We start from the raw sequence: 26514 nt of genomic DNA on the forward strand, positions 1-26514 counted from the left end.
CTGCCCCTGCCGTTCTCACGAGCGCGCTCTCTCTCTCTCTCTCTCAAAAATAATAAATAAACATTTAAAAAATTTTAAAAAACCCAATATACTAAATTTGTGATTCCATTACAGTTGCTACTTCCTTTGAAAGGAAAATAAAGTTCAGAACAAATGTAATGTCTATCAGAAAGGAATTGATTAAAATAATGGTTTCTATCAGCAATTACAGTGGAATGTTTATGCAAAAGTAATAATATAAATAACAATCAAGAAGTAATAATGGATAATTATGACACATTAAGTACTTTGTATATAATATCATCTTTTTTATTTTTTATTTTTTATTTTTTGAATTTTTGAAAGAGAGAGAGACAGAGTGCAAGTGGGGAAGGGGGAGGAGCAGAGAGAGAGGGAGACACAGAATCCGAAGCAGGCTTCAGGCTTTGCACAGAATCTATGCAAGGCTCGAACTCACAAGCTGTGAGATCACGACCTGAGCTGAAGTCGGTTGCCCAACTGACTGAGCCACCCAGGTGCCCCGCATATATCATCTTATTTAAACTTCAAAAAAATCTTGAGAAGCAGATAAAATACATGGGTATTATCAAATAAAACTAAGACCTGACCCTTAAAGTCTCAATGTCTAGGACAGAGGTCTGCAAGTCAACAGCAGGACATTAAGAGATTAGAAGCATCATAATTTTTAAAGAAGAGATAAAAAAAAATAAAAAAAGAGTAAAAGAGTAGAGTTTTATGGGTGAAACAACAAGGACGGTGTTCTATGAGTGAAGGGTAGTGTGCCTAATTAAAAGAGGAGAAAACATTGGAGAGGTTAGCCAAGGTCTCACTGGTCCTGCCTTGTTTGGGGATTGATGTGCGGTGACCTGGAGAGAGGAATCAAGAGAGAATGCACAGTACTTTGGAAAGAGAAAACAGTATGACCAAACTCAAGTTCCATCTACTGATGCAGATGGCACTGTGGCCACAGAGGAAGGAGGTATGAGGAGGTCAGGCAGGCAGATGTGTGTGTGGACAGAAGGTGCAAAGGTGAAGGTTGGTGTTAAGGATTATAGGTAGAGAAGGGATAGATCTGTTTATATTTGCGTGAAGTCACTCCAGAATTATTTTGGCTTGAAAATATGATTGTGAGTCAAGATGTATCAGTAGTCATTCTTGGGAGAAAATAATAAGGGGCTGAAAAAAGACATAGGCATCAGATGTGGAGAAAAGAGAAGACATCTGACAGATTTTATGAGAACCAAGAGTTGGTCACAAATAAGGGCAAGATAATTTATTGTGGCCAATTTGACTGTCCTAGTAGGTGTATATAACAAGCAGGGTGATGCATGGATTTTATAACAGTGTTTGTTGAGTCACAGTCAAATTTTCTCACATTTTCAAATAATTTATTCAACATAAAGGAAACAGAAGTCTCTTCAAATTTACCTTAACTTTGTATAATTCAACTGATTTACAACACCCCAAAACAGGATAATAGCAGGAACAAGGCTACAATAGCTAGTCTTCTGTAGTCACCATGGTAATGGACTTATTTAGTGGCACCTTTTTCTCACAGTTAGGGCCTATATAATTTATGGGATAAAGGCAATGGTCATGTCTCATCAAAAGAATAGAATATTGGACATGTTACATAGTCACTGTTTTTGCTTTCTCACAGACTATAGACTAAACCTTATAATCTAATTAATCAGACAGCAAATGAATAGGACACGTTGCTGATGGGGACAATTTCCCAAGAGTAGTTTCGCTGTATTTATTGTAGTACACCTTTTCTTTTTTGCCTTGTTCCAGAGCAAAGTTATTTTTATAAATCTTAGATGCCACCATTTTCAGAAACCACTTCAACAAAGACATAATTCACTCCCCCAGAGTATTGAAACACCTCCATGAATTTTAAAATCCCTTAAATTTGCAAGTGAAGAGAAAGGCAACAGAGAGCAAAACAGATGATTACTTACGAACTGGTAATGTCTGGAAGATTTCTACTTTACTGTAGTCTCCTTGCCCTTTTCCATTTACTGCTGCAACCCTGACTTCATAAGTTGTATTTGGTTCCAGGTTGCTCAAAACAACCATTGCTAGAGGAGGAAAAAAAAAACAAACAATGCAAATATATATGGATGTAAATATGTACATGTACATATATATATGTGCTTATGCTTAATAATTTTTAGTAAGTAAATGAATACTTTCATTGTAAATCTTTCCAAAAAATACTTGAAAAAATAGGAAATACAAATAAGAAATGATCTCTATTTGAGCTTTCTCTTATGATACTTACACTCAACAATATATTCAAGAAATAAGAATGATATAAATAAAACATCCTTACTCTGTGCATCCCAAATAATTTATCTACTTTAAATGTATTGTTTTTATGGAACTTTATGGAGATATGGAATTCAATAGACAGAACTCTGGCCTCCGGTATAAGATGTTTCACTCATGTCTGAAGAGTGTCACAAAGCTGACTCTACCACCAAAGTAGATCATTTATTTGATAATCTTAAATCAAATTAAATTAGTTTTTAATGCTGGTTTGAAGGTTGTCTTCTCCTGTATTTTTTTCTGAATTTCTTCTCAATGCTATACTTTATTAGACTTGGATTCAACATGACACCAAGAAGAGAGAATCCGAAAAAGTACAGGAATGTAAATGCTATCAGAAACATCTCCTGGGTCATGTCAACCTCTTCAATTTGCCAAAAAAAAAAAAAAAAAATCTGGGTACAATTGCGGTTTTCAAAATCTCATATTTTTACAAATTCCTCCGATGAAGCCAACAAAATCCCATAGATGCCTCTATCCTTACTGCTTTCACTAATGAGTGCAAACATTTACTAGTGGAAGTGGCAAAGCCTTGATAAACAATCAAAAGGAAATTATGTCTGGCATACATAATAAATCAAGTGACCAATTCATAATAGAAGATATAATCGATCATAAAATAAAAGTTTCATAAAAGGATCATATTTGTAGAGATATTGCTTTCTATGAACCATGACTGAAGATGGTATACATTCAATAAATTACAATATAACTTATTAGCATATTTTTGAAAACTAATTCCATTATAATACAGCTTCTTTAGGTGATATTTTTTATTCTACATTATATGAATATACATCATGAATCTGTTTTGATACTTCCTTTTGTTTCATTATTTTCCCCCATATTCATTATCATGACATCTCTTTAGCTTTTTGATTATAATTATTTAAATCTTCATTGAATTTATTAAACTACAGAAAAGAAAAAAGTTTCTGAATGCACATTAAAGATGTTTTTTTTCTAAAATACAGAATTTAAAAAGTATAAAAATTATATATATTTTTTTACATGTATCTGATATATATCAGACACCTATTAATGGAAAAAAGCATTCCACATATCAACCAGACCTTATTTAATATAGTACAGATGTTCTAAAACCAGCAAAAAGATGTATTCCCTATCAGCAAAATTTACATTTGGATTTCTCAATTTCTCTACCTTGTAAAAAAACTGAACTTGTTTTTGAGAGTGCATTGCCTTGTCAAAGACTCAGATTATAATATTTGGTGTCAAAGTCAAGGGAGGCCTTGTGGGAAAACACTGATGGTCAGGGATATCCAACTAATTAGAAGTTACAAGGTTAAATGGGAAAACCAAGACCAAGGCTTGCATCCAACTGTTGCTGACAAAGTAACAATCTGTGAGCTTTTCAGGAAACCCAAATCCAGTTGATTAGTGACCTGGAATCAAGGTGTATATAATATTAGCCCGAGGGGAAAAATAGTTGTAACTGAGAGATTAGTGGGTTAGGTCATGCAGACTATGGAGGGAATCAAATTAAAAGTTAGAAAGCCAAGATCCTGAGACAGTGGAAACCTACCGTCCTTGAGAGAAAGTTTCTGTTCAAGGTCAGTATAATAAGGAACTCAAGAGTTTAAAAGTCATCACATCTTGTCAATTTTTCCAGTAAATAAATATAACAAATTTGAAACCAATGTGAACTAGGCTTACTGTACTGCAGAGATTTTTATTTTTATTTTTTTTTTTAATTTTTTTTTTAATATATGAAATTTACTGTCAAATTGGTTTCCATACAACACCCAGTGCTCATCCCAAAAGGTGCCCTCCTCAATACCCATCACCCACCCTCCCCTCCCTCCCACCCCCCATCAACCCTCAGTTTGTTCTCAGTTTTTAACAGTCTCTTATGCTTTGGCTCTCTACCACTCTAACCTCTTTTTTTTTTTTTTTTTTTTTTTTTTCCTTCCCCTCCCCCATGGGTTTCTGTTATGTTTCTCAGGATCCACATAAGAGTGAAACCATATGGTATCTGTCTTTCTCTGTATGGCTTATTTCACTTAGCATCACACTCTCCAGTTCCATCCATGTCTGCAGAGATTTTTAAAGCTTTATGAAAGTGTATTTGTTCCTCAGGGCTTGTAACAAAATGCTTAAGCCCTTGGGCAGTCAATATTGTCATGGACCAGTCAGTGTTCAATGTGATATTAGGGAGGAGCCAGTGTTTGATTATCCTTTACTTTACCTTTATTTTTTTATTTTTTTTAATTTTTTTCCAACGTTTTTTATTTATTTTTGGGACAGAGAGAGACAGAGCATGAACGGGGGAGGGGCAGAGAGAGAGGGAGACACAGAGTCAGAAACAGGCTCCAGGCTCCGAGCCATCAGCCCAGAGCCTGACGCGGGGCTCGAACTCACGGACCGTGAGATCGTGACCTGGCTGAAGTCGGACGCTTAACCGACTGCGCCACCCAGGCGCCCCTACTTTACCTTTATGGTGAATGACTTGGGGTAGCATGGGGACATGTAAGACGCAGGCAGGTATTAGTCTGACTACAAAAACCTTTGCAAGAAGACACTATTGTGATGCATGCTTTAAAATCATGAAAAAAGTCATTTGTTTCTGAGCCTCATTCCACCAGACTGAGATTCCACCAATTCCTAGGGCTGAGTTAGTCTCCCAACTTATAAAGGAAGACATTTTTAGTATATGTCATAGAAACAAAAGTAAAAAGATAAACTGAAAGAAGGTATAGATAAAATAATTTGTGACCTGTAAAATCATCATCACTAGGCATCAGTGATCTATGCAAATAGGGATATTATATGGAGACTGTGAGGTAATGCAAATAATGGATATTCCAGTTGTTCATCTTTGACTCTGTGTTTAATGGCAAAATAGTCTGTATTTAGTCTCAGAGATACTTACTTATAAATATTAATATTTACATAGGTATCTACATAGTATGCTACAAATGATATAGGAGAGATTGCTATAGACATCTTTACTGCTGCCGACAACTTTGATATGTGCTATGCTTCTCCATATTTCTATGACGTAAAGATGGAACCACTACCATCATTTTAAGATCACTGATAAACTGTAACTCAGCCGAGTAGGTGAGAACAATTAGTAATGTTTATGTTTGGTTGTTTGCCTTGACACAACTCAGCAAGAAAATCAACAGAATTTAAATCATACAATTTTAATTGTAAATAAAATTATCTGCAAATCAAAAGTGTGGAAATCAGACCGTTCCTTATTTTAGGTTAAAAGTCGGTAACAATAGAGCTATTAAAGTATCAGAGCACATCACATGAAGGAAAATCGAGGTTATTAGATTAAACAACCCACCTCTCCCCCCCAAAAAACTCTACATTTTACTTGAATTATCTGAATATTTCTAATCAAAGCTCTCTCTGGCCTGAACTGTCACCATTCTCCTCTGTTCACCATTTCACAGGGCATGTGAGGAGCTTTGAGTGTCCCTCTATCTCTACCAGAGGGGAAACTCATTTCTTTAATTACATTATAATCAATTCAGAATCAAGTCTCCCAAGTTTCCTCACAGTCTTCTGTTCTCCCTGACAAGATTCTCCCCGGGGTGCCTGGGTGGCTCAATCTGTTGAGGGTTGAGCATCAACTTCAGCTCAGGTCATGATCTCACAATTCCTAAATTCAAGCCCTGCATTGGGCTTTCTGCTGTTAGCACAGAGCCCACTTTGAATCCCCTGCCCTCCTCTCTGCCCCTCGGCTGCTCAGGATTTCTCACTCTCTTGCTCTGTCAATCTCTCTTTCTCTCTCTCTCCAAAATGAATAAACATTAAACAAAAACGATTCTCCCCTTTGCCGACTGAGTTTCACAGCAGAGCAGTTTGCAGAGGAGAGAAGCAAAGAGGTTAAATGATGGCTGCACGGTTATTACAAGGCTGGGCTATAACACTCAAAGGTAAAATGGATGGCGGGGCCTCCTAGAGGGCCTTCAAAAATTATAGGGGAGAGGCACGGAAGTAAACCTATGGAAGCAAGTTTTAGAAAGTTTATATACAAGAAGAAGTCAGTCTGTTTTTGAGTTATGACTGTAAGGGTTTTGTACAATAACCCTCATTATGAGGCTTATTAACATTGTGTGAACATAAAGATTATTGTGTGAAACAGAAAGAACTCCATAAATTGGGACCAATTTAAAGAGAGGGAACGGAAAAAAATCAGGGGAGGCAAAGCCCGTATCTGTAATTTGACTTGCCTTTCTTAAATGAGAGGATATATACATTAAATCATCCACAATTTCCTGGCATATTACCAAACATAGGGTTTTTGAATAGCCAAGGTAGAGCATGAAAGCAAACTACCACTTGAAAAACGAAAGGCTGCTTACTCTATAATAGAGTCATACCTCAAATTATGAAGTTAGTTAATGGAAGACTTTCTTTCCCCAAATGTGCCCATACAATAGAACAAAAGAACCACAGACTGAGGTGTGGGATGGGTTCTTTCCTTATAATTTGTTAGAAATTCAAACTTGAAAATTAGGTGAAAGTCGATCTAGATTACAAACCACTGAAAGTTCTCTAAGGACAAATGGCATAAATTAAGGTATGTTATAGTTATATTTAGTCAGCATGATTTGGAAATCATAACGTAATTCTTCTGAAAAGTATACACCACAATGAATTTTTCTTTGACATGGCAACAGGTACAGGTTCTATAAAGAATCTGGTTTGCCTCATTAATTTAATGTTGCTGCTTGACTTAAATATAATTGAATTTCATAAATGACCATTTTGTCACCTGGGTATACATGCAAAAGTGCAGCAAATATTGAAGTGTGCAAAAATAATGACATTTAAACTGGCAAATGAAGGAAAACAGAAACTATTTAACATTATTTTTGCAAGTATGGGAATGGCATTGCTAGAGAGAAAAATCTGAAGTTTCATTTTCCCTTTAAGAAGGGAATCAATCAGACTTTATTAAAGGAAGTTGAATAAAGTTAAGTTTTTGTTTGTTCAGGTTATGTATTCTTGTAAATCCCATCCCTACAGCTGTCAAGAGAACCAGAGGCTACAGACTATTTATGACCCTTGTGGCAAAATAAATTACATATTTGCAAACTAATTAGGCTGAGCCAAGTTCTAAAGTGAGATTAAATGTAGCCATGCTCTCTTTGCTCTCTTAAACCTCAGGCCTCTCCACGGCTTTTCCAGCCGGTCAGTGTAAGCAGATAAGGACTCCCTGGGTCTGGAACTGCTGTATCACCCACTGGAAATGAAACTTATTCAGGCTGTCATGAACTGTGAAACATGTCAGACAGCTATGAGAAACCACAAAGCTTAGCTAGGATGGGACTGATGTTTCAAAATTATACTTGCTGCTAATCTTCTCGGTTAAAACTGAAAATACAAAATCCCTTGAAGTTTCTCACCTAAGATTCAGCTTTTGTTCTCTAAACAATTAAAACAAGCCCAAAACCTTTTTTTTTCCTCTTTTTTTTTTTTGACAGAATTATCTGACTTTCTGTAACAGTTTGCAGCAGGTTTAAATAAAAGTGTATTCTATCCATAATGTTCAATTTTTTTTAATACTTTCACTCCAGTTATTCACTACATACCTACGAAGGACTTGAGGAATTATTCCATTTACCAGTGCAAAGTGTGTCTTTAAGTCTTAACTTTTAAGAAGTTTAGTTCAGTTGGATTTTCATTTGCTTTTAAAAGTAAAATATGCAGGGCGCCTGGGTGGTTCAGTCGCTTAAGCATCCGACTCTTGATTTCAGCTCAGGTCATGATCTCACAGTCTGAGATTGAGCCCCACATCCAGCCCTGTGCTGACAGCACTGAGCCTGCTTGGGATTCTCTCTCTCTCTCCCTCTCTCTCTACCCCTCACCCACTCACGCATGTGTGCCCACACTCTCTCTCTCTCTCTCTCTCTCTCTCTCTCCAAATAAATAAACACTAAAAATGTAAAAAGTAAAATATGCATTTTTGCACAAATCATATTGTGTTTCAAGATTCCATTACTTACAAAAGAATATAATCTTATCTTTTTAAAAGTACCCAAAGACTTCAATGAATCATAATAATATATGACTTGCATGGATATATACTTTAATATATATATATCATCTATGAACAAATTCTGTGTGATGTATAATTCATATTGATACAGATTGATGCAAAGTAGAAAGAAAAATAATTATGTGGTTTGTATGGGGCTTTCAACTCAAAATGGTATACTGATGACCCTATTTTAAGACCATAGCTTATCAGTTATGAAATTCCTAATTTTTTCTTTATTGTACTGCTTTTATGTTCTTTTTCATTATGAGTATAAACTATTCATAAAAACAAACAGTTTAACAACTGAGTTTTAACTGATAGAAGGTTTTACACAAGAAGCACATACTGTCTCTTGCAAACAAATGTCTTCCCTTTGAAGTATACTCTGGATAAAAACTTTGATTTAAACACAGGACAATTTAAGGGCACCTAGGTGGCTCAGTTAATTGGTTAACTGTCAGACCCTTGGTTTCAGGTCAGGTCATGATCTCACGGTTTGTGAAATCGAGACCCATGTCGGGCTCTGTGTTGACTGATCAGAGCCTGCTTCAGATTCTCTCTCTTTCTCTCAAAATAAATAAATAAACTTAAATAAGTATATAAATAAAAGAGGACAGAGTCCTCAAAAATATTTTTTCACAAACAATTCATACTTTTTTCACTTCAAATACATTTCTTAGCATATAAAAATTACTCACCCAAGAAAAGTTTAATTGATACTTGTTTTCAGGATCCACTTAGTACGTAAAATATGACAGATGTATAATTACCAAATGTCTCCTTCTATAGTCTAAAACAATAGGTTTTTGGAAAATGCTCACGAAATCTCAACAATTGAAAATAATCATAGTATTATTTTTTACTTATAAATATGCTAATTGTTCAAAATGCGTGTGCCCAAAAAACTCTTAATGCTACAAGTTTTGTTGTTGTTGTTGTTGTTTTGTTTGTTTGTTTTGGCAGGGGTAGCGAGCATGAGCTGAGCTTTTGAAATTAAACGTCTCCCCACCATGCCTAATGAAAATTCAAGACTCATTTTAGTTATTTAACCTCCTAATAATTACGTACTTTTTCTGTTACTGATTATGCTCCCTGTTTTTGTACTTAGCTCTTTTATTGTTGGAAGCTCTTTATTGTAAGAATATGGTGAGCAAGACACACACACACACACACACACACACATATATATATGTGTGTGTATATATGTAAAGACATATAAAACATGTAAAAGACATATAAAAACATATAAAGAGAGACAGAAAGAGAGAGAGAGAGAGAGTGTCTCCAGCCCTCCCAGAGCCTACATATTTTGAATGCAAAGTAAGAATTCAATAAAGAGTTTTTATTGACATTTTAAAAACTATGCCAAACAAAACATCACTTTAAAAGAAACTGGCCCAAAGAGGACACTGCTAAATCTATAGTTGCTCTCCTTTGTCATTTTTTGACTCCACTCTTGTATTGCTGAGCATTTAAAGCACATTTTACTTCTCCAACAAAAACTTCTTGTTTATGGGGGAAAAATCCATTATTCAAATCCCATTTGATGGTATTTCATTTCATACTTAGACTAGGACAGTTTGGGTGCATTCCACATTTCATAAATAAATAAATGGTAGCTCAGAAAGACCAACCAGCCAGTATGTATCAAAGCTTAAATTTGAACAAGATTCTGTCTTAGAGTTAAAGCATTGCATCTTCCCATGACTGTATTGTGGCCTGTAAAGCCAGAGTACAGAAAATCATTTGCGAAAAAGGAATTTTAAAAAATCTTCATTAACCTGAATGCAGGAATATTTATATTCTCTTCCCAGAGACACTAAATACATATAAGGCTAAAAACGATAAATGAACAAAAATGTTAAGACTGTATATACTTTTTAAGATTTATTTTAAGCTATTAGAGAACACAGTCTCTTTCTTAGAATATTTTACTGAATTATGTGTTTCTGGATTGTCATTAGAAAGAACCATGTAAACCCATGCTGATGATCTTCATAAATTCCCAGCACTATAAGACAAATACAATCCCCCGACTTTTCCTTTGGTTCACAGGTGCATGTTGTAATGGTAGAAACGCAAAGATGAAGAATTCAGAGCAAAGTCAGATCAGACTATCCGATCATGGCGTTCTGATTCTGAGTCCTCTCACAGTGCAAGAGAGGCATTTACTAGCTAGTTCTGCTTATTGTGCACTCTGGGCAATTTATTTTTTCTGTCTTATTTATTTTTAAACTAAATCAAACAGAGTATTTCGTATATCCTGCACAAGCTTCGTAGCCACATTTCCAAATAATGAGTAATGAACTGGTTTTGCTCTGTCATTTATGTTCTTGTTAAATGCAACACAGCAAACCATACAGACAGCTTAGAGATTCCCTTCGAATGTGAGTAAGATTCAGAACCAAGTGCAACTTGAGCAGTTTTTCCCCACAGTTTCTTTTTTAAAAGTTTGCTTTCTCTACTTTCAAGAAAGTTATGTACTATTTTTTTAAACTCACACCATTTATAATTTCACCTAGAGTAGCCATGCTTTTCTGTGGCTAATCCAGACATCTCCATTAGTTCTAATCAATTGCTAGCTATTTTTCAATGAATTTCAGAACATAGAAACATTCTACTTTATCCAGATATTCTGGATCATGTGTATTCCTTCCTTTATCTTGTTTAATATGGATGTATTTCATTTTCCATCAAACTTTAAGTGTTTCAAGTAAACTAATATGAAGGCTTGTCATTCATATTTTGCAGCTATCATATCCCTACACAACTTGTAACAAAAAATTACCTGTAAATATTTTGTGTATTTAAGGAAAATATACTACATTTCTATACAGCTATTTTTATGAGTACAAAATTATTTGATTTAGAGCATTTAAAAATGTCTTTTGGAGAATTAAAATCATAAGCCAGATAATTCCATTGCTAAATATTCATGTGCACAATTCATGTCATTATGAATACTTTATACAAACTGAAGATGCTCATCTGAACAATTGCACTGGAATCCCTCATGAAAATTTTAAGAAATCATCTGAATCTTGAATTTTAAAACTGAAAGAATGAGTGTCTATATAAAGTTTCAATGAATGTGAAGAGTTATAAATGGAAAGGGAGGACTCTAGAAAGGTAGTGGAGGAGGAAGCTCAAGGAATCTTCTCTCTCCACCTAGACAACAATTATACTGGCAGAGTCTGTCTGATGTAAATATTTTGGAATCTTCGAGTCTGTTAAAGGCTTGCAACTTCCAGGGAGAATATATGGATAGTAAACTGTGGTCAGTTTGGTCAATTTCAGCTGTTAGCACAATAGTAGCTACACGTCCCTGCCCAATCAAGTAGCAGGCAGTTGAGCACATGTTCCTAGAGTGGCTTGCACACAGCATGTGGGAGTCAGGTGTGTAAAAAGGACCTTCTCCTTCAAATATTGGGGATCCTGCTCTGATTTTGGTTGCTGCTTTTGATCACACAGGTGCAGACAAGAAGGTGGGCAGCCATTGTTGTTGCACCTCTCCTTATCGTTGTATGCCTTTCCCCTTTTGGCAGAAGTGACTTCCTGGGTATTTAAGGAACCAGTGCCCTAAGAAGACCTTAAGTTTTCATGTCAGTTTGATCCTTGGCACAGACATAGCCTACAACAATAGTTTTAAAAAGCAATAAGCAAGAATAACAAATAAGAATTGATGCTCTGGAAGGGGCCCCCCCGGGTGGCTCAACTGGTTAAGCGTCTGACTCTTGGTTTTGGCTCAGGTCATGATCTCACAGTTCATGGGCTTGAGTCCCATGTTGGGCTCTGCATTGACAGCATGGAGCCTGCCAGGGATTCTCTCTCTTCCTCTCTCTCTGCCCCAGCTTATGTGCTCTCTCTCAAAATAAATAAATAAACTTAAAAAAAAGAGTTAACACTGCAGAAGAGGGATAACTGATTTCCAGGGTTGTTATATTATTAAAGTCAAATGTCTAATTTTTAGCATATAAATCACAAGGCATGCAATGAAACAACAACAAATTATGGCCCATTGAAGAAAAAATTTTAATCACAGAAACTTTCCCTGAAAAATATTTCACGGTAGATGTACTACAAAAAAACTTTTGAAACAACGATTTTAAAGTTGCTAAAAGAACTAAAGGAAGAACTAAAGAATAAAGCAAGCAAACAAAAAAAACAAAAAAACAATAAAAAACACAATGTATGACCAAAATAAAGAGAGAAAAATCTAAAAAAGAAACCAAAAATTAAATTGTGGAGCTTAAAAATAATTTTTGTCAATAAATGTGTTCGTTCAGTAGATGAACTCAGAGAGGCCCACACCAAGACACATCATAATCCACTTTCAAAAACTAAAGGCCGAGAGAGAATCTCGAAAGCACCAAGGGAGAAGGTAACTCATTGTATACAAGACATCCTCAATAACATTATTAGCAGATTTCTCATCAGAAACTTTGGAGGCCAAAAGGCAGAGGGATGGTTTATTCAAAGTACTAAAAGGGAAAAAACTGTCCTATATTTGACAAAACTCTTTGTCAAAAATGAGGACATGCTGGATAAATAAACATTCTGGATAAATAAATGGTGAGTTACTCTATTACTGCTGGACTTGCTCTGCAAGAAACGCTCAAGGGAGTCTTTCAAGGTAAAATAAAAAGACCTAGTTAATAACTCACGTCTTATGAGGAAATAAAGATCTCAGTAAAGGTAAATACATGGACAACTACAAAAGCTAGTACTACTGGAACAATGATTTGCAACTGCACTGGTGATTTTCTACGTAACTTAAGAGACTATATATTTTTTTAAAAAATATAATTCTAAAAGCTAGTATTATTGTAACTTTAGTTTCTAACTGCAGATTTTGTTTTCTACATAATTTAAGATATTAACACATTTGAAAGAATTATTGGTTCACGTTCTTGGCACACAATGCATAAAGATGTAATTTTTTGATGCCAACAACAAAAAAGGATGGGGATGGAGATATATAAGAGCGTATTTTTTGTATATTATTGAAGTTAAGCTAATATAAATTCAAATTAAAGTGTTATAACTTTAGGATGTTAAAGAAAGTCCCCATGGTAACCACAAAGAAAATAGCCATAGGATATACACAAAAATAAATGAGACAGGAATTTAAACATTTTACCACAAAAAAATGACTAAATACAAAAGAAGACAGTAATATGGAAAACAAAGGACAAAAATCTGTAAGGCATGTAGAAAATTACAGAAGTCCCTGCATACTGGTAACTATGTTAAGTATAAATGGATTAAAGTCTCCAATCAAAAGACAGAGATTGGAAGAATGACTTGAATCATATTATCCAACTATATATTGTCTACAAGAGATTTACTTTAGATCCAAAGACACAGATAGATTGAAAGTGAGAGGATGGAGAGGATTATCCATGCAAATATTAAGAAAGCAGAGCTGGCTATACTGATTATCAGACAGAATAAACTTTAAATTAAAAAAAATGTTACAAGAGACTAAAAGTACATTAATAGAAGTTTCAATAATAGAAGTTTCAATACAGCAAGAAGATACAACAATTATAAACATTTACATGTTACTGACAGACCATCAAAATATGTGAAGCAAAAACTGACAGAAATAGAGGGAGAAAAAGTTCAAAAATAGTAGTTGGAGTCTTCAATACTCTACTCACAATAATGGATAGAACAATCAGACAGAAGGTAAGTTAGGAAACAGGACGTAAACAACAAAATAAACCAACTAGATTTAGCAGACATATACAGAATACTATCCAAAAGCAACGGCAAATGCATTATTTTTAAAAGCACACAGGACATTTTCCAAAATAGATAATACGTTAGGTCACAAATTTAAGTCTAAAAAGACTTCAAAAGTTAGAGATCATATAAAGTAACTTTTCTGACCACAACAGTATAAAGTTAGAAATCATTAACATAAATAAAACTAAAAAAAATTACAAAATAAACATTATACTCTCAAATTGATGAGTCAAAGAAGAAATCACAAAGGTAGTTAAGAAATTCTTAGCGATGAATGAAAACAGAAACACCATGTATGAGAAACTAATGAGACACAGCAAACGCAGGAGCAGGGAGGGATTCAGAGCTCTAAATGCTTACATTAAGAAACAAGAAAGATCTCAAATTGACAACTTAACTTTACAACTTAAAGAACTAGAAAAAGAAATGACTAAACTCAAAGTTAGCAGAGTTAAGACAATAATAATTATAAGACTGATATAAATGAAATAGAGAACAGAAAAATAATAGATATAATCAATTAAACCAAAAGTTGATTCTTCAACAAAGTCAAGATAAAAAAAATTTCAGCTACATAGACTAAGACAAAAAAAAAGATACTCAAATTACTAAAACCAGAAATTAAGTGGAGACATTATTACCAATTTTACAGAAGTAAAAAGGATTATAAGAGACTACTATGACCAACTGTATGCTGACCGACTGAATAACCTAGATGAAAAGGATAAATATCCAGATACACAAAATCTACTAAGACGAAATCATAAGTTAATAGAAAATCTGAATAGACCTATAGTTAGTGTGAAGACTGAATCAGTAATCAAAAATCTCCTGACAAAGAAAAGTCCTGGACTCAATAGCTTCTGATCAATTCCATCAAACATTTAAATAAAAACTAATTGCAATTATTGTCAACAATTCCTAAAAAAAAATAAATAAAGAGGAAAGAACCCTTCCTAACGCATTCTATGAGGCAAGCATTAATCCATTAACCTGAGGTCAAAACCAGACAAAAACACTAGAAAAATAAGTAAATAAGTAAACAAATTAAAAATACTGCAGACCATTATCTTTTAGGAATATTAATATAAAAATCCTCAATAACATCGTAGCAAACCAAATTCAGCAGCATTTTAAAAGATTCATTTACTATGGCCAAAAGAATTTATTCCTGGAATGCATGGATATTTCAACATACAAAAATCAAACAATGTAGTACACTACAATTCCAGGATAAAGGAAAAAAATGCATCATCACCTTAATTGATGCAGAAAAAGCATTCGACAAAATTTAATACCCTATTCATGATAAAAGCACTCAAAACACTAGGAATAAAAAGTAAATACTTCAGCAAAATAAAAGCCATATATTAAAAATATACAGTTAATAATACTCAATGGTGAAAGATTAAAGTATTTTCCTCCAGAAACAGTAACAAGGCAAGGATGCCTGCTTTCACCACTTCTATTTAACTAGGATTACTAGCCAGAGCAATTAGACAAAATTAAAGGCATCTAAATTTGAAAGAAAGAAGTGAATTTATCTCTCTTCACAATCACGTGATCTTATATGTAGAAAATTCCAAAGATTCCACAAAAATCTTTTAGAACTAAAAATGAATCCAATAAAATGTGAACATACAGTCAACACCCAAAATCAGTTGCATTTCTATACACTAACAATGAACAAACCAAAGAGGAAAATTTAAAACATAATTCCATTTTAATAGCATCAAAGATACCATTCTTAGTAATTAACAAAAGAAATTTAAGACATGCACAACAGAAACTACAAAATATTTTTGTAAAAGTTTTTGAAAGAAATTGAAGGAAACATTAATTAATGGAAATGCATCCCCTATGCATAGATTGGAGTATTTTAAGTATTAAAATGTCAATAGTACCCAAGACTTTAATGATATGAAATGTAGGATAAGTGGCCCCGCCAATACACGGGGAGATAAAACAGTGCTACTCTGGACAGAAGATCACATGTCTCTAACCCTAAATCCAAAGTTCCTGCTAAGTGTGTGTCTGTTACAAGACCCAGTTGTGAGGATGAAGATTTCTAACAAATTACTCCAAATGGAAGCACCTTTACAGTGCACACTAGTATTTCGGTGATAAGAGAAATACCCTAACTGTTCATTGACATGTCAAGTTGTCAGAAGTGCACGGACATGTTTTACCACCTATACAGGCTTTCTTTCTTGAATGTTAGCTGAGCCAGTGGCAGGAGCACATGTCATACAGTGGTTGGATGCTTCTCTTTGGTCTGAAGTGTGAAGAAAAGAAATAGGTACAATTACGACTGCTTTTTTAGAGAAAGAGAAGCTGCGGTCTCCATTTTCTCAATAGTCTGCTTATGTCTAGACGTAGATTATCTTTTAAAAAGCTATAATAGGTTTTTTAAATTTATTTTGAGAGAGATAGAGAATTCCAGGCAGGCTCTGGATAGTGCAGAGCCTGATGTGTGGCTCAAATTCATGAACCCTGAGACCCTGACCCAAGCCGAAGTCAGATGCTTAACTAACTGAGCCACCCAGATGCCCCTATATATTTTTTTTAATCTTTGCAAGTGAAAAGAAGTTTTTAAAATATACAATAGAATTAAGTTTTATTAAACAGCTAATTCCATAACATCAGTACTTAGAAAAGCTCGTGGAATCTTTGGAAATTTCAAAGAAAGGAAAAAACAACCAACTTGCTTAGATGGTTCCATTTAACTTAGCCTAGATACAGTAATAATTTATACATGTTTAGAAATACTTAACAACTATATAAGTTTGAGTATAAACAAGCTTAGTAATGTAATAATCCATTTATTCATCTCAGGTGATGTAGAAGATTCAGAAGTCCATCCAACATGTTATATAGGCTCTCAGATGTGCAGTCAAGATAGAGAAATGTGACTTATGTCTTAATACTTATATTATGAGGTGAGGAGCTGGAAAATACTAATGCAAGCAATATTGACTACAGAGTTTCAAAAGAATGCAAAAATATTTCTACTGAAAAATAAATAAACCTTTGTAAAAAAGCTCAAATTTATATTGGACCTTGAAGGAAGGATAAGAAAGAGTAGGAGTAACATAAACTGAAGCATGGCCAGAACAGAGAATGCATGTATGACACAATGAGTGGACAGGCTTTGATGTGCCATGTGTTTATTTAGGGACCTGGTACGAGAGACGGAGAGGGACACATAAAGCATGTGCATACATGCATACATGCATACACACACACACACACACACACACACACACACACACACACACAGAGTATAGTCAACCATTTTTAAATGTGATTACCTGAATCATAACTTACATAATTAAATAAATGGAAATATTTTCCAGTTTACTTTATGGACCCCAATGGCTGATCTTTTACATATCCTGGAAAATTAGAATTCTATTTTAGAAATCACTGCTATACACAATAGTGATTATTTGTTTGTTTATTAAATGTATTTATTTATTGAGAGAGAGAGAGAGAGAGAGAATGAGTGGAGGAGGGGTAGAGAGGGAGAGAGAGAATGTCAAGCAGGCTCTGCGCTGTCAACATGAAGCCCGACGTGAGGCTGGATCCCATGAACCATGAGATCATGACCTGAGCCAAAACCCAGTTGGTTGCTTAACTGACTGAGCCACACATGATGTAAAAGAGTAGAGAACCAGAGTAGTGTCAGTCTCTGAAACCATTTCTGATTATGCCAGTCCATGGTGTTCAACCTTTCCTACAGGATAGCACTACTGAAGAAGGCCTTAGAACCTTCTTAATAATAGAATCTTGAGACACTTACCAGGTAAAGAAAAAGCTCTTTACTCCTCCTTAAACTTTGAGAATATTTATGTATATAAATATATACATATATAAATATTATATATTATAGTATTATAGTACAGAAAATATTGTTCATAATAATGAACTTTAACAATAAAAAATCAATGTTTACTAAAATGGAATATATTGGCATGATTTAAAAAATTATAGGGGTGGGGCACCTGGGTGGCTCAGTCGATTGAGGGAACAACTTCGGCTCAGGTCATGATCTCATGGTTTGCGAGTTCGAGCCCCGTGTCGGGCTCTGTGCTGACAGCTCAGAGCCTGGAGCCTGCTTAGGATTCTGTGCCTCCCTCTCTCTCTGCCCTTCCCCCACTCATGCTCTGTCTCTCTCTGTCTCAAATATAAATAAACATAATTTTTTTTTAATTATAAGGTTAAAAAATTTAAAAACATGTCTTCTAAAATTATATATCAGTTACATTCACTATTAAAATAACCATGATTGTCAGCCCACAGCTATTCTTCACTAGAAATAAGAAAATTTTATGAGCTATATTCTAGGAAAAAATCATATTTACACTGAATATTAAAGTATCCAAAAAAGTGTATATTTGAGCAGCTAACTGGGTCTATTTTTTTTAAGTTTCTAATGACTATGAATACTTCCATCCTCCTGTACATTAAATTTTTATAAAACACTCATGAAACATTCATGTTTCTTTTCTCACTACTCACAAATATCTTTCACATATAAATTAGTTTCATTTCTTCATACCATTTATTTCTCTGATTTATAAAATTATATACATAGGGGAGCCTGTGTGGCTCTGCCGGATGAGCATCTGACTTCAGCTTAGGTCATGATCTCATGGTTTGTGTGTTCAAGCCCCATATCAGGCTCTATGCTGACAGCTCAGAGACTGGAGCCTGTTTTGAATTCTGTGTCTCCCTCTCTCTCTGCCCCTCCTCAACTCACACTCTCTCTCTCTCAATCTCTCAATGATAAAAACACGTTAAAAATAAAATAAAATAAAATAAAATAAAATAAAATAAAATAAAATAAAATAATACACATAAATAAAACTCATTTTCTTAAAAATTTAAAAAATATTTGCATAGAAGTTCTTTTATTATTACAGCAGCGACCAGGCAAAGTACAGAATTATGAATGAATTTGGGTCTTCATATTAAGACATCTGGGTAAGTTTCCAGCATACAAATAATTTTACTTAAAGCTGTTATTCACTCAGTTTTCCTATTGACCTCGTTCCCTATATATTTTGATCTACATAGTTTAAACTCATTAAGACTGCTATTTTATATACATTTCTAATTTAGATTGGATTTATTTTTTTAATGTACACAATGAAAATAGTCCAATATATTCTTGTTTTGATTTTTAACATATAGACGTCCTTCCATTACATTCAAATTAGAAGAAATGTCCTTTCACTGAAAATACAGAATTAATGTAGATTACTTTTATCCCCCTATCTTTGCAATTCACAAGATTTTAGAGCACTTGTATTTCATATAGACAGATGATTTTTATAGTCTATTTCTCTTATACCATGTGAAATATAGTCATTAAAATGATAACCATTTTTCTTCAGGCAGATTTATATGGGAAATCGTGTACTTACAGAAAATATTCCTTGTAGAGAATTTTTTAAAAGCATCGGAATTTATCAAGCTTTCAAAAACTGCAGTAGTTTAGAGCTAATGCTAAACAATGATTATTTAAAATCGTTTCTAAAATAGTAAAATTGAATAGTACGATATATGCAAATACAGTTTCATCCAGGCAACTGTAAATAACATGGATTAAAGAAACACTGGAATAAAAATCTTAAGTGTAACTTAACATGATATTACAATTACTTTTAGCTATTGGAAAACTACAGGAAAACTACACAACCTCCTATAGAAAAACCATCACTACCATAATAGAAAAGAGTTATGTCTCATAGATTACTTAAAAAGAAACAAACCCTCAAACCCTCTGAGACCCATTTCATCACAATTAGTAGCCAAAGAAGTTCGTTGAGAACTAATATATTACAGAACTGAGAACACGAAATAACCATCATGTTCATGTCATTGAACCACATGAACCTTTTACTCGTTATTTATAAAAGATGCTTGTTAATATATCATAAAACAAAGAAAATTTGTGAAAATATGTGTTTTTACTTTTTTTTATTTTTTTAAGTTTTTTAATGTTTATTTATTTTAAGAGAGATAGAGAGCATGAGCAGGACCAGGAGTGGGGAAGGGGCAGAAAGAGAAGAAGACAGAATCCTAAGCGTGCTTCAGGCTCTGAGGGAGGTGTCAGCACAGCGCCAGACAGGGGGTGGGGGGCCTGAACTCCAAGCCGCAAGATCATGACCTGAGCTGAAGTCAGATGCTTAACCGACTGTGCCACCCAGGCGCCCCTGTGATAATATGTGTTTTAAGAACACAGACAAAAACACACACAATGATAAGATAAAATAAAACTTTGAAAGGGACCATTGTGTGTTTGGTTGGTAGAGAGGGGAGACAGAAGACAGAAAGACCTAAAAGTATGATCATGTCATATGTCATGCAGGCACATCTGAGATGCAGTTCCAAAAGAACCCCAACAATAAAAAAGTTTTTAAGTAACAAAGACATATCAATTATGTATTTCATTATTTTTAGTAGCACCATAACACAACACAGAAAACTCCTGACAAATTTAGGAAAGTCACACATTAGGTCACATCGTAATATGACAAAACAGATTTATTTATTTTTTATTTTTTTAACGTTTTTTTAATTTTTTTTTGAGACAGGGAGAGACAGAGCATGAACAGGGGAGGGGCAGAGAGAGGGAGACACAGAATCTGAAACAGGCTCCAGGCTCTGAGCTGTCAGCACAGAGCCTGACGCGGGGCTCGAACTCACGGACCACGAGATCATGACCTGAGCCGAAGTTGGCCGCTTAACCGACTGAGCCACCCAGGCGCCCCGAAAAAACAGATTTAAAGAAATATCTGGGGGTGCCTGTGTGGCTCAGTCGGTTAAGCACCAGACTTCAGCTCAGGTCACGATCTCCCGGTTCACAAGTTTGAGCCCCAAGTCGAGCTCTGCTGACAGCTAGGAACCTGGGTCCTGCTTCAGATTCTGTGCCTCCCTCTCTCTCTCTGCTCCTCACACTCATGCTCTCTCTCTCTCTTTCAAATATAAATAATAAAAATTAAAAAAAAAGAAATATCTGTATGGGCTTACTCTAACTTTAGTTGAGTTGTGATGCTCATTCTCGCTATTTTCATCCTGTATTTTAAATAATCACTGGCCTTCTTTTCTAAGTATCAACAACAATAAAAAGGTTTTATATTCAATAATGGTCAGAAAAACATGTATCGACAATAACTTCAATAAAATATTTCCACTGGAAATAAGTTACTTTCTTTTTGAGTCACAATGCAGAACAAAAGTAGTTCAATCTTGTATATCTTCACTACAAAAATGAATTAATAATTTAATAGAAAGAAATCTTCCCTATTATATTATTATTCACTCTGTTTATAGACATAGCATTGCATACTTAACATATGTTCTTCAATTATCAATGAAGAATCCAGGAACTGTTGAATAATCCAAATTTTACTGCATAATTAGTGGGTTTTTGAACAATAAAATTTGAAGTGAGTGTCAAATAACATGTTTTCCAATAAAGACCTGGTTGTATCAAAATTATCTTTTGGATTCTAGCAGGTTCTAGTACACAATGAAAAATATCTACCAGTAGGCAGACCTGCGTCACACTGGGGGCAGGGAGATGGTTATGTCAACCCACAGTGTGCCATCTGCCAGGGACTTCAGGGCACTGGCTCCAACCTGGATCAGTACTGCAGCTTTCCCTGAGGATCAGGCAGAGCACCATTGCCTTTCTCTCCTATCCCCCTTGGGACAGAGGGACTATATTTTTACTGTACCCTGCATTATCGAATAATTTCAACAGGTACCATTTATATCATAGTCTATGTAAATGGCTCTTCTTATGGTTGCATATTACACAATGTATGGACCCATACACTGTGTGCACATCTGATGGCCTTTGTTATTCTGGGTATCATTGGGAAAACTGCCAAGTTTTGAAGCTTAAATTTATATTTAAAATTTCTGCTGAATATGCATAGGAAGCTAGAAAGTTTCCAGGAAAAAAATGTGAATTTGTTTGACGATAAGCCACACTACAAAGCAAGAAGTTTAGCTAATTACAGGTACTAATCATTACTCAGTAAGAAACACTGATATGCTCATTTTTCTTAAAAGCGTAATTTTCAATGCTGCGTCATCAATATATTAACAAATTAATTTAACACTGTTTTAAAAATGGAAAAGTCCCACATATAAAAATATAATATTACAACAAAAATTATAAATATCTGTATAAGGGGTGAGACAGTGGAGATACACTTACACTAATAGACCTACAGAACTCAGGAAAGTCTCAGAAATTTTAAGTGCAATGAATGAGAGCATAAAACTGAATGATCATCAAATATTTAAACAATTGTACTCTCATGCCCTCTTCCCAGATTAAAGAGAAGATGAGTTCCTCTCTCTCTTCTTAACAGAAGATGCAAGGTCTATTATTTGGTAAGTGGGACCAAAGAAGTTTTGTACTCTAGAATTCTAAACATGAGGAACATGGAGTTGATGTGCCGAATAAAATTTTGTGGGAATCATCTGACACCATTTGACACTAGCTGCCTTTCCACAGTGTCCTGACAGCCAGGTATGCCAGTAGTAACTGAACAGCCTCAAAACAGATATCCGAAAATAGTTACCATTTCTCAGACTCTTGTTGATGGGGAAGTTAGAAACCCATCTGATCTCAAGGCTTGAAAACACTGTCTTTACAAACCGAGATGAGGGTGTTTTTCTTTCACTTATCCAGGCAAGGATCACCAAATACTTGGGGAACGTTTCCATTGTGAATGACAGAGACAAAGCAAACAACAACAACAACAAAATAAATCTAGGAAAAGAAAACCGAATCAGGGAGCAAAAACAATGCTGAAAATGAAATATCATGATAATTATCAGAGAGAAAAGACTATATTGCATAAATGAGATGAGAAATGACCAGAGAATAAAATATTTAACAATTTTAAAAACTTATAGGTAAATTGAAAGATATGTGTTGAAAACCTTAGGGGAGAGTAAAGATGAAAGTAGAGACAATGAGAGAAAACACAGGAAACATGGGGGGATTAATTGAAAATAGCTAACATTTGATTAAGAAACTCTAATACAAAGCAATGGGGAAAAATTACTCAAAAAAAAAAAAAAAAAAAAAAAGCACCCAACTCTATCTTACTCCTTAGGGCATTAATGTCCAGTTTTAAAAGCGAAATAATTTTCCGATGCAAATCCTGTAAAAGAACACTTTATAGGCCATATGAAGCCTGCTGCACTAAGAGAAAGTGAGTGGGCATGTGAGGGTGGGGGCAGAGCATGGAGGTGATTCCTAGTGAAAAATGAAAACATGGGGGACCTAGGTGCTGTAATAGGGTTGTTGGTACATGGAAATTCCATACATGTAACAAATAAATTTTTCATTGTTGATGTGGAGCCTCAGCTTGAATCAATATAAATACTATTAAGCTTTCGGTTTTGGAGTATTCAAGCCAGAAAGATTCTTTATTCCAAGGGAGTTGCTGGTGCCACTGAATTTAGGGCACCCGCTTTGGGACAAAGGTACTGGGACACAGCATCTCTTTAGTTGTATCGAAATCTTTCTTGGTATTTGATCTATTAATCTTCACTCTATTCCAATTTAAGCTCCTGTATTTAAAATCAGTATGTGGGCCTATCGGGCACAGGCATAGAATTTGTAAATCCGAACACCTATCTTTCAAAACAATCTTGGAAAAAAATCCTTATTGAATGCGACTTCTTCACAAAGCTGAAAATGGATTTCTCTACCATATGAATTGATTTTTTTCTTCAGGTTTCAATTAAAATAGAACTTTTGCTAAAATTAAAATCTGGATTAAAAATTTTGGCATTATATGTAGTAATGAAGCAGGTACATAACCTTAATCACAATGTTCATAAACTAAATGCTATAAGGTTAAAATGACCATCTATAGATTAAAATATACGTACTGCAATTGCATCCTGCGGAGCAATATTGAAGGTTTAGTGAAATTATGCAGTGAAAAAACTGTAAAGTCCAACTGTGAATTTATTTCTAAATTGTAGTTAGTTATTACACCCTTCGATTAGTAAAAATGGCAAGAATTTGAGTAAGTTTCCAATGAATGTTCCATTTACAAAATGCTACTGTTTTCAAATAAAAATTATCTCCCTTATTTTCAGGAACAAAGAGAAATTCTACTACAACCTTAGGTCCAAATAAACCAGAGCATCTAATAATCTCGGTTGAGATTGAAAGGATGTTTATGTGTGATTGTACCTGGCTAAACATTTCACAAATTAAAATTATGCTATTTGAGAGAATTGTTTTATGCTCTGATAAAAATAACTTGATATTTTAAAATGTCAATTTTTCATTTTTGTTTTGAATACTGAAAAGTGAGTACCTGTTTTGAAACATTATTATCTTCTCTTCATTTGTGCCCAATGAGGTATATAGAACATGCTTACCAAGTGTTAAATGATAGGGTAATGGAAATGCCATGTAACCCTCCCAATCAAAAAAATCTTGCTACACCTGTGACACACATTTTTCACTCAAAACTAAATGTCAAAATGACTTCCATTTGAAATTTAAATAGTTCAAGTTGTGATCAGATTTGTTCACAATTCATGTTTTGAAATTTAGTTTTAGGTCAATTAGTGATTGGGATGATCAGTAAGGTTTCAGCTAAACCTTGAAGAATATAATAACTGGTCTAGACAGCAACTGTACCCAAAACCTTGGACCAGGTGCAGAGTAAGCAAGTGAAATTCACAGGAAATTATTTAATGCATTATTTAGAATCAGAATCTACTAACAGGAGATTTTTTTTCCTAAAATTTTCTTGCTTATGCCACCACAATCAAGCAAGAGATGATATTTATTTTTAGGTAGACGAAGATACATGAGTAGTATATAATGGATTACAGGTATTTATGAACTAGGAAAAAAAACTGAACATCAACTAAACTCATGTAAATTAAAAGAAAGAAATAAAACTATGCTGAAGGAAAAAAGTAGTAGCTGAAATGTTCTTGACTATAGTCCCTGTCTTTTCAGAGATAAATCTAAATCTATCTTCTAACAAATGCCTCAAAGGCAATGAGTATAATTATGCTTACAAAATTCTTCCTCAAACTTTAAAATGACTAGCGTGAACTGCAAAAGAAGCATTTCTTCCCTATTCAAAACTATGTATGTTCTTTAAAAAAACATCAGAATTTCAACAATGTCGTTACCTATACAGCCAGAAGAGCGCCTTTTAAATATAGTTACAATTATACATATCATTTTCAAAAATCTTTTTAGGTGTACATGTTAGATCACAGAAAAGGAAGGAAAACTGAAATATGAAAAATGATGTGGATGGAGAGACTGTAGCTAGAGGACAAGCCATGTAATTGTGTTTTTGTAAAGTACTGCCGTCCTTTGGAAAATCTCAACTGGTACTCAGACAATGAGAGCTATTGCACGGATCTGTACTACACAAGGTTCCAGTGTCCTCATGGGGGAGAGAAGAAAGAGGGAGATCTGAGGCTTGGACCCCTGCACGGAGCTAGGAATGTCAACGTTCTTGGAAGAAAGGAAAAGTGTGGGCTAAAAAAATTTGTTTGACTTGGCAAGGAGGTGGGATAAATACTTCTTTGAAAATTAGTAACTGTAAGTCTGCTCTCATAGCGCAGGAACTCTCAAATCAAGAAATTAATTTAAGATGCTTCCACCTTTGTAAAATTTCAGAGCAGCTGTTCAAAGTACAGGGATATTTTCTGTGGAAGACTGCACCCAAACCCCAGGTCTTGCATGATTCCAATAAATAAGATTAGCAAAATACGAGATCGCAATTTAAAATCATAAAATATACTACTAAACAAGCCACCATGAGTGAGATAGTGTTGAAACATACAATGAACTAATGTAATTTATATAAATTAAAAATGTGATTGTTGCGGTGCCTGGGTGGCTCAGTTGGCTGGGCATCCGACTTTGGCTCAGGTCATGATCTCACAGTCCGTCAGTTCGAACCCTGCATCGGGCTCTATGCTGGCAGCTCGGAGCCTGGAGCCTGCTTCAATTCTGTGTCTCCCTCTTTCTCTGCCCCTACCCTGCCTGTGCTCTGCCTCGCTCTCAAAAATAAAATAAAAACATTAAAAAAATTTTTTATGTGATTGTTAAATTAAAATCTTAATAGACAGGTTTAATGGTAGCTTAAACATAAGTGAACAAAGAATTAGTGAACTGGTAGGCAGAACTGAATAATAACATGGTAAAATAATGAAACATAATAAAATATAGGTACAGAGATATGGTATTCTAACTTCTAAAAAAACAAGTTTAGCATTTATAACTGGGATTTTTCAGAATAAGGGAATAGAGAGAATGAGGGAAAAGACAACATTCGTATTCAAGAATGTAATGATATAACATTTTCCAGGATGGATGAAAG

At 34.5% G+C, this 26514-nt stretch overlaps 1 protein-coding gene across 1 annotated transcript in view; it reads right to left on the minus strand.

The window, feature by feature from the left end:
- NCAM2 (neural cell adhesion molecule 2) overlaps window positions 1-26514 on the minus strand; it is a 222499-nt gene that overhangs the window by 54355 nt on the left and 141630 nt on the right. Inside the window, exon 13 of the mRNA XM_042954333.1 lies at window positions 1962-2081. Within this exon, the coding sequence (XP_042810267.1) occupies window positions 1962-2081 (120 nt within the window). The remainder of the gene's footprint in view (window positions 1-1961; window positions 2082-26514) is intronic.

The sequence above is a fragment of the Panthera leo genome, chromosome C2 (genome assembly GCF_018350215.1).
Source record: "Panthera leo isolate Ple1 chromosome C2, P.leo_Ple1_pat1.1, whole genome shotgun sequence".
In the NCBI taxonomy this organism is placed as follows: Eukaryota; Metazoa; Chordata; class Mammalia; order Carnivora; family Felidae; genus Panthera; species Panthera leo.